General features: G+C 42.4%; 1 protein-coding gene across 1 annotated transcript in view; it reads left to right on the top strand.

Annotated features, from left to right (window-relative positions):
- The first annotated feature begins 1,641 nt into the window (after nt 1-1,641).
- LOC105467220 (fibrillin 2) overlaps nt 1,642-15,099 on the top strand; it is a 275,881-nt gene continuing 262,423 nt past the window's right edge. The window contains exons 1-4 of the mRNA XM_011716704.3: nt 1,642-2,536; nt 3,415-3,497; nt 9,157-9,255; nt 12,141-12,236. Coding sequence (XP_011715006.2) covers nt 2,283-2,536; nt 3,415-3,497; nt 9,157-9,255; nt 12,141-12,236 — 532 coding nt within the window. The 5' untranslated portion in view covers nt 1,642-2,282. The remainder of the gene's footprint in view (nt 2,537-3,414; nt 3,498-9,156; nt 9,256-12,140; nt 12,237-15,099) is intronic.

Genomic DNA, 15,099 nt, shown 5'->3' on the forward strand with positions numbered 1-15,099 from the left:
AACAAGGGGTACTACCTTAAGACCCTTTGACTACATGGAGAAATAAAGGAGGGAGTTATGCCAATTACTGGAGAATTTTGGCTGTCAAACAGAAGATCTGGGCAATTTGGGCCAGAAATATATATTTAATATAAATGTATATATATGTATGTGTGTATACACATACACACACACCCCTCTATATATATGTACAACATTTTCCCCTTTAAACTAAGGTTTTCTAGGCTTGAATAAACCAGACACTGCTCTCTTGTACTGTTTCGCAAACTGTGCTTGGATGCTCTCTCCTTGTTTTCAGGAGTGTTTTATTTTTAAATTATGATATTCCACTGAATGAGAAATGACCAGCGCTTCACAGAGATTTCATGAAAGGAGGGCCAAGAAGGAAGACCCCAGGGCAGGCCGGTGCAGAGGCACTCTAAGAGGTACAGAGGGTTGCACCAATTGCTAGGATTTAATCATTAATCGGAAGGGGTCCAAGCCAGGAACCAAGGGTATGCCCCAAGCCTCATTGACCCGCCTTGTCATCACCCTGCCCGCTAGTACATTTCAGGGTCTCTAACCCTTCCCTGCATGCAAGCCCAGGCAGAGTCCTGCCAGGTCTCACACCAGAGCACACCCCAGTACGAACTCCCCAGGACCCCGGCGCCGGCTGGCTGCCTGGGTCCCCCGCGGCCGCGTGAGCTCCCTCTTGGTGGCGGAGGGCGCATTTCAATCTGGAAACGCCCAGCCCCTAATTTGGTCTCTCAGACTGACGCCGCTCCCGGTGGGGCGGTGTGGGTGGGAGGGCGATGGGGAGGGTCCGTCCTTCTTGGATTGAGGCTGCAACCAACAGCCCAGTGAGCCTCTATTCCTGGCTGACTGCGAATCCCCCCATCCCGGGTCAGGGTCCGGGACCCTACAGAAAGACCCGTTCTCATCCTCAACCTGGCGGCCTCTGTCCGGTGGGGAAGTTCAGCTGCGGGTCAGCTCAGTTGCGGGCCAGTCAAGCCTGGTGCGCTTAGGGACCCTAGTCCCTGGTCCGCGGCCCGGCGAGGCGGAGGGGAAGGGGGAGGGGGAGGGGAAGGGGCTGCCTCCTTTCCCAAATCCGGTCCCTAATCGCCCCATCCCCCGCCGTCTGCTCGCTTTGTACAGGCAGTCAAAACAGAGCTAGCGGCCAATTGACGGGGACGGGAAGCAAAGCCGCCTAGCGCCTCGCCCCCTCCAGCCGGCCCCCCGGGCCCCTCCTCTCGGCGCCCGGACCTTGGCCCTCCCTCCCCTTTCCCACTTCTCTCTTTGCCCTAACCTCGCCCCCATCCCCCGCTCATTTCCTCTCGCACCCGGGCTCGCCAATCCCTCTTTCCAAGTCCCTCTTCCAACCTGGCCTTCCTCTCGGGCTCGCCCCCCTTCTCCCCAATCTCCGTCTTCTCCCCTCCCTTCGCCCTCCCCCCCTTCCTTCCTCTTCCCCTCACCCAACCCTCGCTCCCCTCGTTCCTCGGCCCCTGATCTCTCCCTTATTCTGTCCCCGCCCACTCTGCGCCGGCCTCTCAGTCCGGGTTGAGCCCCACGTGTGGACGGCCGCGCCCCCACTGACAGCCACCGCCCGCCGGCCCGCCCAGCGCCCCGCCGGGCCTCTAAAACCCCCGCGCCGCGCCCTCCACCGCCGCATCTTCTCCAGCGTCCAGCGTCCCGCCCTCTCTCTTGCTGGCCCCACGCCCCGGCCCCGCGCACCTCCGCCCGGCTCCGCAGCCGCTGCCCGCGCTTCGTTGCCCTGTGGGACTCTGAACGAGCCCAGAGGGAACCCTTCTCTTTTTTGGGGACGACTTTTGTTTGCTTGCCTGTTTCTTTCTGGTGACTTTTGCAGCTTTCCAAGATCCGTGCCCGGTGCGCACGGGAATCCGCCGAGCTCTGCGTGCAGGCCCTTTTTTCTTTTGAGGTTCACATTTTTTTAAATTTTACGCCAGGGCTTTTGTAATTTCCTCCCCCGCCCGCTGGCGGTCCTGGAGTCGCTCGGGGCTTTAGGCCGGTTATGCAACGTGTACCGCTCAGGGCTGCGGGCTGCACCTCCGCCGCGCCTCGCCGCCCACTGCGCTAGACCCGGCGCCCCGCGTCTGGCTTCGCGGGCAGCCAGGGGGCCGGTGCTCTGTCGGGGTCTCCAGCTACAGCAGGCAGCCCGAGCCCGAGGGAGTCCCGGGAGCCGACGAAGGGCTTATTAGACCTTGACTTTTTTCTGAGCATCGCAGATTTTGTCTTTGATCACTCCCTCTCCGCGGGTCTACGGCCGCGCGCTTTCAGCGCCGGCGATGGGGAGAAGACGGCGGCTGTGTCTCCAGCCCTACTTCCTGTGGCTGGGCTGTGTGGCGCTCTGGGCGCAGGGCACGGCCGGCCAGCCTCAGCCTCCTCCGCCCAAGCCGCCCCGGCCCCAGCCGCCGCCGCAACAGGTCCGGTCCGCTACAACAGGCTCTGAAGGCGGGTTTCTGGCGCCCGAGTATCGCGAGGAGGGTGCCGCAGTGGCCAGTCGCGTCCGCCGGCGCGGACAGCAGGACGTGCTCAGAGGGTAAGTGGGCAAGCGGCCCCGCACCTAAGGCTCCGGCTTGGGGGAGGGGGGAATCCTCAGTTTGGCGGCTTTCTGGCCCACTCGGTCCCTGACCCTTTTGCTGGAGCCTAGAGCTGCAGCCCCCTTCGCCAGGACATCCAGGAGCCAAAGACCCCCAGGAGCGCATCCCCCTTTTCCTTCCCAAACCCGTAGCTCAGCGGGCGGAAAGCCCTCTCTCCGGGAGTCGGGCGGCGGATGGTTACGGGGCCCGGGGATGCGGTTCGCAGAGCGTGCGTAGAGCCCGCGCAGAGCCCGCGGTGCGGGAACAGGTTCTGAATGTCGGGCGGAAGGCGGGCGCGCCTGCTGCAGGGGCCAGAGGAGCCTGCTTGCTCTCCACCGTCGCGGGCGCAGCTCGTGAGCCTTTTGTTTGAGGACGTGTGCAGGGTTCACAGCTCACCTTCTAATCGTCAACCCGAGCGCTCCACCTTGCGACGCGCTTTCCTTGACACGTCGGGGCCAAAGTAACAGTTGATCAACGAGGAATGGATTCGGAAAGGAGGGCAAGGATTCTTTGGAACGGAATGGTCCCTTTGTTCTCTGCATCTGGAAGCTAGAATAGTAGCAAATTATATGTTTCCATGTCTCTTTTCGCCCTTTAAAAAGGCAGGCAAGGGACGACAGATGAAAGGCAGTGTTTAGACGTTTCTGCCCCTCCTGCATTCCAGCATCTCGCTCTTTTGCTTCCATGTCTGCCTCCCAATCCCCAAGAATTTGAAGTGTAATTTTGATTTGTTTTTTTGTCCTGAAATCTACTCACTCGGGGCATTGCTTACGAAGACCGTTTATATGTTACTGCACCCCTCTCCCTATCTGTGTGTGACCGCGCTTGTCCATCACAGGCCTAACGTATGCGGCTCCAGATTCCACTCCTACTGCTGCCCTGGATGGAAGACGCTCCCTGGAGGAAACCAGTGCATTGTCCGTGAGTGCTTGGCAGGGATCGCAGCTTGGGGCAGCGAGGTCGGCCCTATCTCCAGCCGACCTCTTGCACACAGCCATTTGGACGCACAGTTGCCTTTAAAATCAAGTGATCACATTGCACCGATAATCGGGACGCGGTCCTATTTGAATAGTGGGGAAGACTCAACCGGTTTGAGTCAGTTGAGACTTCACTTCTAGACTCTGTTGAAGGGCAATAATGATAAAGGTTTCAAAGATAATTAAAATTAATACAAATTGGAAGAGGAGTGGAGCAATTATCGAGATAACTCAAAACCACTTTTTCCGTAAAAAAATCCAGATAAGACCACATGTTATTATGCAAATTATCAAGCTTTTAACTCCGCTTGAGGTTTAGGCCTTATGAAGATCAAGGTTTCTTAGGCATTTATATAAAACCGCTTTCTTATTTCTGGTTTTATCTCAACAACTACAACTATCTCAATAACCTAGATAGGAAAGGAGCATTCTCACGGATTTAGTGTTGACCTAAGTTAACAAACTTTTAACTCCTACAGAGGGGCTTGACTGTTTTTTTTTTTTTTTTTACTTTTTGGAAGACATTTGAATTTAGAGTTTCTAGACCCCAAACCTCAATAGTGTGCAGTAGATTTCCAACGTATGAATCTTAGACTTTGAAAAATTCTGTATCTCTGACCTTAAAAGTTTTGATTATTTTATTCTGTTTCCAAAGTGTATAACCAATTCTCCACGTTCTAATTGGAGAGCTCATTAGTTATCAGCCTCATAGCTGTAAATTTGTGACTTGCAGTGTGACTGGCCTTCTCCTGTGTGTTTATGTAGCACAACCACATTTGTCTTGTTGGGAGGAGAGCCAGGTATCATAGACAGCACGTTCATTTAGATCCAGTCTTGACTTCAGTTTGACCTCCATGTTCTCCAGGGAGAAAATAATTATGCAACTGTGAACAGAGAAAAAGGGCAAGCCGCACTAACCAAGGGATAATAAGGATGTAGTGGCATTTCTGACTCTATATTTATTGGTTTTGTGGGTTTGAGATAGATACGTAATGTAATTTCTGGGCAGTTTTTTAAAAAGGGATGAAATCTCAAGTGTCATAAAGACTAATTTCTTCTTATTTTTTCTACCTTAAAATCCCACTATCTCCAATGGCAAAAATAGGAAACAACTGTGTCACTTAAAGTGACTTATAAATATTTTAAACAAATCTTCTGATTATAATAAGCCTTTGCTTTATTTTTTAAAAGAAAAAGTTCTGCATTCTTTTCTTTCCAACACAGAAGTCATATGTGAGGCATTAATGGAGGGTGCGTTTACTCTTTCAGGCCAGTAGGGCATTACCATGGCTGCTTTAAACTTACATGGTTTTTTAGAATCCTGAAACAGCTAACGTCACTCATTGCACACCTGCCATACTAGCTGGGAGTGACTTAGGCACTGCGGAAAGTCTGACTCACTAAATGTAATGAATGTGATTGCCATTATTGAGTTGGAGAGCAGCCGAGGAGGAGGGATTGGTTCATGGTACGTGTTGAAAATCTGTAAAGTCAGATTTTATTGGATCACTGTGGAATGGGAATTCCAGAGAGCACAGCCTTCCAGAGTATTTGCAGTAGAAATATATGTATGGCCCAGTGATCACTGGTAGAAGATCAGCTTTGAAAATATTAGGGTAACAGTGACTATTGTAATCTGCATTTTCCTATACTTGAAATATTTGGATGCTTGTGAGATACATTGGAATTTGCATGTATCAGAAATCTATAAAAAGAGTAAACTTTGAAATGATCTTTATATCTACAAGAAACATTTATAACACTTGTATCAAGAAGTGTCTATGAAAATACTTCTTATAAGCACATCTAAAAATTCTAGTACCTAAGATTATTAAACAGTGCATGAAACAGGAAGAATGTAATACCTTTATATTCTATTGCATGAGTCTCATTTAACGCTAACAGCCTGCATTCAATTCAGTAGTTCATTTAGTCTGACATTTAAAATGATCATATGTAGAGGTAATAAATGAAATGAAACCATTATAAACTCAAAATCAAGAATTTTAATTCCAGGCCTTCCTGATGATAATGAATTAAGTAAATTACTATATTTACTGAACTTATCTGTATCACACCATTTAGCAAAATAATCTGAGACAATTTACAAAAAAGAAAATAAGTAAAATACAAACAGAAAATCAAAACCAAATATTAATTTTCTCATACATTTGTACCTCAGCATTCTTTTAATATAGAAAAATAAAAAATGGTCAACTTTTTTGACTATTTTTTGACCATTAAAAAATGGTCAACAGAATTTTAATGTTTGACTTTGACAGGCTTTATAAGGAGAAGATATTGAAAAGAAACTATAATTCTCCAAGTTCCGGAAACCTAATGCATTTTGATTTGAGTCTCTATGTTTTGCTGGTATTGTTCTTAGTTGTAGCCTAGAAAAATTGCTGAAGTACTTCCAAACTTGCAAATATTCATTTCCAAAAGCACGGAATTGACTTTCTCACCTTTTTTAAAAAAATCTTCTTAGAATGTGAAGCAATGAAAAAATTTGCTTATTAATTTATTTATTGTGAAATTATGCAATGAATAGTATTTTGATCAATATAATAACAGTGGGATGAGGTTGGCTGGATTAATAACATTTGAGACCTGAGGAAATGTCAGAGCATTCCAATATAACTCCCTTACGTTATGCTACCAAATGAAAAAACTGAACTCAGAAAGGCTGTGGATTTTTCTGGAGCTCACAGTGGATCAATGGCAGAGTGACAACTCAACTTCAGACCTTTTGGGTGCTATGTATTCTTTACCTGGCCATGTGACTTCTCACAGCATCACTGAAGTCTCAGCCCCTAGGTCCTGTCTCCCTCTCCCTCTGGCAATTCTAGGTCTCATAGTTCTAGTAATTGTGGGAGGGAGAGATACTCAGTAAGTGTACCATAGTCTGAGGCCTGTGTGGGGCTAAAGGGCCTCAGCATTCTTGCTGCTTATTGGCTCACAGATACAAAGCATATACCTGTATCCATGACGGATAATTGCCTGAGAACGCTCAGTCTGCAGCCTGTCAAACCTTCATTTGGTTTGGAACCCGGGTGGGGGTACTTTGAGTCTCCTCTCTTAAGCCTAGACTAAATATTGGCCTTCTGGGGGAGGAGGGAAATTTGAAATAAAATAATGTTTTAATGCACATTTGTCATTGGAGAGTTACTGGTGATCAGAAACTGTAGTATATTTTAAGAAGTAAGAGTCGACTCCATGGCAGGAAACATATTCTTACCTAAACGATTTTTATCTTAAATCACAGTATTTGACACTATTCACTTTTTCTTTTTATTAATTTGAGACAGGATCTCGCTGTCACTCAGGCTGGAATGCAGTGGCATGATCACAGCTCACTGCAGCCTTAACCTCTCGGACTCAAGCCACCTTCCGACCTCAGCCTCCTGAGTAGCTGGGACTATGGACACATGCCAATGTGCAAGGCTAATTTTTTAAAAAGAATTTCGTAGCGATGGGGTCTGCCTATGTTTCCCAGGCTGGTCTCCAGCTTCCGGGCTCAAGTGATCCATTTACCTAGGGCTCCCAAGGTGCTGGGATTACAGACATGAGCCACCGTACCCAGCCCACTATTTTCATTGATAAGAAGTACTAACGCTGGTAGTAGTGTATGGATGTCAGAAGGCATCTTGGGGAAGATAAACAGTTAGTTTACTTCTGCAGGAAATGCTCTTTACATTGTTGAGGGTCCCAGACCTCTTTGAAAGTTGTGGGACCTTTTCCCTAGCTACAGCCAGTTTCAGGGCATTTCCAGATTTTCTTCTTGTCTTTATATATCCAGTCATGGCATGAGCATTAAAGTACACAGCCCTTGTGCTGAAAGAGAGAATTCAATTATGGTTATAGAGATAAATCTCTCAGCTCCTAAATGAACTGTCTCTAAATATGGGAGAGACTTCCCATTCGAAGGTACTTGCCTACAAGTTTGGAGTATCTGTGGTATGTACTGTGTCAGTGGGCCTAACATTCTTTGCTGTAATGACCCTCATACCTTTCTGTTCACTGGAGGTCACAGATGCAGGAGGCTTTGACTCTCCCCACCATAAAAATGCTACAGAAGCTTTTCTGAGCAGCAGGAGTAAGCTAGGTTGTGGAGAAAATATGGAAGGAGAAAGGCTGTAGGAAGGAGAAAGGGAATTATTGAGGGGACCAAAGATTGATCACAGGGTAGGTCAGATACCAGCCCAGAAGGAATGTGCGTGGAACCCTTGAGGCTTGGCCAAGTCACCAGAGCCTCTGGTTCAGACAATTTCATGTTCTCTGTCTCCTGTGAAGGCTTTTGCATAGTGGGCTGTGGTTTCTCTGTTCCTGCAACTCTCCCAACTACCTAGAATCAAGACTGTTTTCTCTGGGTGAATTCTGCATTTTAAACTCCCAGTCTTTAATGAAAGAGACAACCTGTATTGATAAGACAATTAAAGATTTAGGATTATGCAAATTTTTTCCTTATTGCAAAGCTTTAAATGTTTATTGTAAAAATAATAATCCATACATAAGCCCATCATGCAGTGAGATCCATTGCACTGTTTGGTGAAAGTTCTTTTAGACCTTTTAAGGTCAGTAAATACATACACACACACACACACACACACACACACACACACACACACGTATGTATTTTAAACTTAAAAGCCTGTACTTTATTTTATTCTACCATGTTTTCATTCTGTAATGTTTACTTACATATGACTTTATTTTTATTTCTATTTTTCCATAAGTTATTGGGGTACAGGTGGTATTTAGTTGCACGAGTAAGTCCTTTAATAGTGATTTGTGAGATTTTGGTGCATCGATCACCTGAGCAGTGTACACTGCACCATATTTGTAGTCATTTATCCCTCACCCCCTCCCACTCTTTCCCCCAAGTCCCCAAAGTCCATTGTATCATTCTTATGCCTTCGTGTCCTCATAGCTTAGCTCCCACATATCAGTGAGAACATACAATGTTTGCTTTTCCATTCCTGAATTACATCACTTAGAATACTAAGTCTCCAGTCACATCCAGGTATCTACAAATGCTGTTAATTCATTCCTTTTTATGGCTGCATAGTATTCCATTATATATATTATGTATTTCACAGTTACATATATATGTGTGTGTGTGTGTGTGTGTGTATATATATATATATAGTAACAGTTTCTTTATCCACTTGTTGATTGATGGGCATTTGGGTTGGTTCCACGATTTTTCAATTTTGAACTGTGCTGCTATAAACGTGCATGTGCAAGTATCTTTTCTGAATAATGACTTCTTTTTCTCTGGGTAGATACCCAGTAGTGGGATTGCTGGATCAAATGGTAGTTCTACTTTTTCAGCCACTATGGAAAACAGTGTGGAGATTCCTTAAAGGATTTATGCAATTTGAACCAGCTTCATTTGTTTACATGTTATCATAAGGATACCTATGAGACTTATTCCCAAGTCTACAATGGGTAATTTTATTGCATATCTGAAGTTAGACATTTACATCATATATTTTATCTTAGTTTTTCAGACTTTTTACTTTTAAATACAGCTTTCTTGTTTTGTAAACTATGGTTTATTATATAGTTATTCATTCATTTTCCTATTGTGCTTTCTACAGCGATTTGTAGAAATAGTTGTGGAGATGGATTTTGTTCCCGTCCTAACATGTGTACGTGTTCCAGTGGGCAAATATCACCAACCTGTGGATCAAAATCAAGTATGTTTCTTACTTGTGACCTTTTCATTGCATTTTTCTTGAGCTTTGGAGTAAATGCTAAAGGTCCTTCTCAAAAAGGATATAAATCCATGATTATTTTCCTCACATACTAGGTGTGTATTAATCTTTAGAGTAAAAATCTTCAGTGACTTAATTGTCGCCTTAAGTGGGTGATGGTTTTCAATAAGAAAAAAATGCTTTAATTCTGGTGCAGGAGCTGTATGTCTATGCAGAAACAGATTAAGAATTCAGTGAAGAAGTAACTCTTGGTGAATAATAGCTATGACCTAACTAGGTTTTTACTCTGTGCCGGGGAGTTTGAAGTGTTATTATTTTAGTTAATCCTTACATCAACATTATGAGATACTGTTAATACCCCATTTTACAGAGTAGCAGAGTAAAGCACACATAATTTAATTAACTGGCCCAAGGAAACACAGACTTGAATCCAAGTATTCTGATGCCTAAATGTGTAGTCTCAAACACTAGGCTATATTTGTTGCCTTTGCTTAACAGATGTTTTGTGGGTTATCTAAGGGGAAAGGAGAAGAGAACTCAAAGGCAGCATACGTTTATTGAGTACTTACCAGATACGTTACACATATGGACCTATTTTGCTTCACATGTATTAACTGCCAACACCTACGTAAGGTAATTATAACTGGACTATGATTGTGTGATTCATGATCCAATTAAAAATTGTTGGGTCCTTAAGGTTGAAGATTAATCTTTTAGCCTAGTATTTAAGATAACATTATAACAAGGCAGAAGCAAGATTGTTTATTTAATTGCTCAATAATTAAATAAATGCTTTTTAAAGTCTTGCCTCAAACTAGCGTGAAGTCATTATATTTTTAATATGTATTTCTTCAAATTTTCCCTAAAAGAAGGTAATATAGAGTATGTCTGACTCAGGAATAAGATTCAAGATTCATACAACAAATGCCATTGTTGTCTGATGAAACTCCTGATGAAAACTCTCTTAATTTCACTTTCTTTGAATCTGCCATTTCCCCAGCTTTTTAAAATCTACCATTCAAATTCATCATGATTTCTTGACCACTTTAACCAGAACATTTCATCCCCAACTTAACCTGAACCTCTCTCTCGCCTGATTGCCTACAAGATACTGTTGCCCATATATTCATTATCCTATGCTTAGTTTTCTCATATTTGCCTTTGGCAAAAAACCCAATCCTAGAGGAATTTTAAGATTCAGTTTCTTAATTCCTCTACCTGGGAGCTGGGACATTCTCTGGGCCACTCTTTGTTTGTGGTATATAATTTAGCATGGAATCTGTGCATTCATTTGGCCTTGGGCAATGAGTTCCTTCCATTTCATCAGGAACTTTTCTAACCCCGCCCCCGTCATCATCCTGTGGGACCTTGCTAAAGCTTTTGGCACTATTAATCACTATCTTCTTGAAATGCTGTTTTTCATTTTTCTTTGAAACACCTTTGACTTTTATAATTCCAGTGGCCCTCAGTGCTCCTTTTCTTGATCATTACCTTTTATTCTCTTTTCTGTATCTTCATCAGTCTTTCATTCGAGGTTTAGTATTACTGAGTACTGCCCTCCCTGGGTGAACTAATTAACATATATGTTTTCAATGACTACCAGTATGTTGATAACTCATAATACTTACCTACACTGGAGATCCCACCACTGACCTCCACACTCATATGTTCCCTTTCTTTGACATCTCCCCTCAAGAAATAGCAAGCAATTGAAACTTAGTAGCATGTCTAAAAGGAAACTGAATTTATTGCTGACCACAGGCTACTTGAACCACAGTTCCTCCTGCCTCGGCAAATGGCTCTGCCATCCAGCCGGTGCTTAAGTAACTGCTGCTTCTCTTTCTCTATGTCAGCTCTTTGAACAAGTCCTGTAGGCTTTACTGGAAAATAATTATCTCAGATTTATCTTTTCCTTTCCATCTCCACTGCTACAATGTGGTGCAAGCTGTCCTCATCCTTCTCCCAGACTCTCGCCCTCTTCAAATCCATTCTCTGCAGAGCAGCTAGAGTAATCTTTTAAAAATATAGATTACATCACTTCACTCTCTCATTTAAATCCTTTCAATGACTCCCTGTTGCATTTGGGATATAATGAAAACCCTTCAGTGGCCAAGGATGCCGTGTGTTAGCTGACTGGCCTCTGCCTGGGTCTCCAAGATCTCTTCCCTGTCTGCCTCTTTTTAACCACAGGAATCTCTCTGTTCTTCAGAAGAAAGCTTTTACCATCCTAAGGTCTTTTGATTTGCTGGTTCTTCTCTCTCTGAAGTTCCTCCTTGGTACTTTTAATATCTAGCTCATTCTCATCCTTCATATCTCAGTATAAATGTCTCCTTTGAGTGGTCTTGTCTGGTGCTGGTATCTATGCTCCTTCTTGGCTCCAGGCTAGTCTCCTTCACAACGGTTTACTTCAAACAGTTTATCACAGTCTATAATTACTTCATGGTATTTGTTTACCTGCGTTTTCCGTAGCTCCCTATCGGCATTTCAAGCTCTGTGAGGATAGCCTTCAAGTCCATTATGACAGTACTGCACTGAGCTGGAATGATGGGCACTCAGCTCCTGCGTTCTGAATGGAGACAAAAGTACCTTCTGCTTGCCAGAAACTATGCTGCTAGTCACCTTCTGTTTATTTTTTTTTAACATTGAAAGTGTTTTAAATGCATCCTGAATAACATGTTATCACAGATATGCCCATGTGTGCACTTATAAAGAAATAATGAATAAAAATATGTTTGGGTCATAATATTTCCTTCTGTAAGATATAATTGTCATTGAATTGGATAATTGAGTTTATAGTTTTATAACCTCTCACATATACTATAATTTTGGTGACTGATTTTTACATTTTTTGTTATTGCTCTTTGCAGTTCAGCAGTGCAGCGTGAGATGCATGAATGGTGGGACTTGTGCAGATGACCACTGCCAGTGCCAGAAAGGATATATTGGAGCTTATTGTGGACAACGTAAGGGACATTAGAATCAACTTTATTTATTAGAAATCATTTGATTTGCTGGATATTTCATATTAAGTTATAATTTAAGGTCTCATAAATCCTGTGATCTTTTGAGAAAACAATTTTCTGTAGTAAACCTTACCTTGAAACTGAATTTCTAATTTTTATCCTGTAAGAATTTTTCTAATTCTTTTAGAATTTTGTGCTTTAGAGCAGTGATGTTCTTGAATAGTAACCAGTCAACAACTGGTAACTAGTGCTTTAGCAAATGTGACAATCTCACAGATTTTCTGTGATTTATTTGATTTCCTTTATCTGGCTCCATAAGACATGTATACTTTCCTGAAAAAAAAAATGAGCAAGTTTTCTCTGATGTATCTCTTTTTTACTTCTTCTTTCCCTCCCCAGTTCCCTCTTTATACCTATGATTTTTTTAGAACTTCTCAAAATTAACCACAGGAGAGCCAATCTGATGAATTATCCTTTGTTCAAATATATTTAATACTAAGATACAGGGTGATGAAATGATTTTTAAAATTCAGATGTTATTGCGAAACAGGGAGCTGTAACCCAGCAAAGCTGGTCCCTTCACTGGAGAATGCCCTGTATGAATCAAGAAATAACCTTTTAGCAAGAGTGTAAGGATTGTAGTTTCTGGATTGTGACATATCACTGGGGAACATTTTGGGTAGTATTCTCTAAACTGTGGGACATTTTTGGGAATTCACATATTTTGAAGTAATATCACTTTATATGACATTAAAGAAGTGTGATTTATGAAACTGAATCACAAATAGTAAGTCCCTCTTTACTTTATTTGCATTTTTACCTGATTTAGACTGTAGGTTCCGTGCTCATCTTCAAGGCTTCTTTAAGGATTGCTGGTCTCTTTTTTAAACATAGAAAAACCAAGTCTTAGGTGTAAAAGAATATCTAGCTTGTTTTCAGTTAACATTATTTTATTTTTGTTGCAATAAAAATTTTTTTTAGATTGTAGTAAAATATACCTAACAACATTTACCATTTTAACCACTTTTAAGTGTATAGTTCAGTGGCATTAAGTCCATTCACAGTGTTGTGTAACCATAATCACCATCCATCTCCAGAATTCTTTTCATCTTGGAAAACTGAAACTCTGTACCCATTAAACAATAACCCCCATTTCTCTCTCCCCTGCCCCTGGCAACCATCATTTACTTTTTGTCTCTATGAATTTGACTACTTCAGGTATTTCATAGAAGCGTAAGCATGAAGCATTTGTCCTTTGGTGACTGGTTTATTATATTTAGCATAGTGCCCTCAAGGTTCTTCCGTGTTTTAGCATGGGTCATTTTAAAGGCAAAATACTATTTCATTATATGAATATACGACATTTTGTTTATCCAGTCATCTTTTGATGGACATTTGAGTTGCTTTCACCTTTTGGCTATTGTGAATAATGCTGAAATATCTGTTTGGGCCCTTGCTTTCAGTTCTTTTGGGTGTATACCCAGAAGCGGAATTGCTGGATTACATGATAATTGTATTTTTAATTTTTTGAAATGCTGCCATACTGTTTTCCACAGAAGCTGCACTGTCTTCCATTCCCACTAGCAGTGCACAAGGGCTCCACTGTACATGCTTGCCAACCCTTGTTATTTTCTTTTTTTTCTTTAAATAATAATAATCATGCTAATGAATGTGAAGTTGTATCTCATGGTTGTTGCAGTAATTTCCAAGGTTTTCTTCTAGTTAAGGTGATTATGGTGATTATAGCTTTCTATTTGTAAGTGCTATAAAGTTTTCTTTAGAATAATTTTATGTAAAATAGGAGTATCCATTTAAAGAAAAAGATTCTGTTAAGGTCAGGGGTAGGCCAACTTGTTTTGTAAAGGTCAGAGAGTATATATTTGATACCTTGCTTTCTCCATTGTAAATACTCAACTCTGCCATTGTAGTGCACAAGTGACCATAGATAATATGTAAATGAAAGAGCTAGGGTGTGTTTCAGCAAAATTGTATACTTTATAGATGCTGGAATTTGAATTTCATACAATTTTCACTTGTGACCGAGGATTATTTCTTTGATTTTTCAACTACTTAAAAGTGTCAAAATTCCTCTTAGCTCATGGGAAGTACAAAAGTAAGCGGTGGCCCAGATCCAGCCTTTGGGCCATAGCTTTTAGATTCCTTGTGTGGGTGGTTCTCAAGTATGACAAGAGGAGATTGACTGAAGTTTGAGAAATGGAGGGTGAATAGGAGGCAAGAATAGGAGGGGACCAATGCATTAACTTCTGTCGGCTAGGGTTGGCCAGGGGAGACCAAGAAAGAACTGGACAACAGTGGAACAGATAAATGCAGCAGAGTTTCTTGTTCCATGAATGATACTTCTTCCATATTTTCTTTGTACATTCAGGTGTTTCCTACATTTTCTACAACAGTCTTCTGTTTATAACCAGAAAAGAAAGACAGAAGTCTATCACAAACACAGTATTCATAAAAGGATAGATTGATATATATATTTAGGCCTTAGAAAAGTGTTAGGAGATCTGATTGTAACTCCGTTTTGCAAAGTTCCATTACCAATGAAGAGACACATCTATCCTTGTTGAAACACATCCTTTTGCTCTGTAGAGGGAAAAATGAAAATTAGAATCACAGCAGAAAGAGCCTTGCCTTACCTCAACTGATCTTTCAGAGTATTTGCTCAAATCTATTCTGAAATTAGCTGTCTTCAGTCTGAATTTAGCTGCTCTCCGTGCCTTGGGCATACCTGTGTACGTATATATGAGGGTTGTACAGAACACGCTCTAGTGGGTATGTCTCTTGTTCTTCACACAGGAATGGGAAGGCAGGGGATAGAAAGGACTTTACTCTTCTAAAATGCTTTGAT

Source organism: Macaca nemestrina, chromosome 6 (genome assembly GCF_043159975.1).
Source record: "Macaca nemestrina isolate mMacNem1 chromosome 6, mMacNem.hap1, whole genome shotgun sequence".
Classification (NCBI taxonomy): domain Eukaryota; kingdom Metazoa; phylum Chordata; class Mammalia; order Primates; family Cercopithecidae; genus Macaca; species Macaca nemestrina.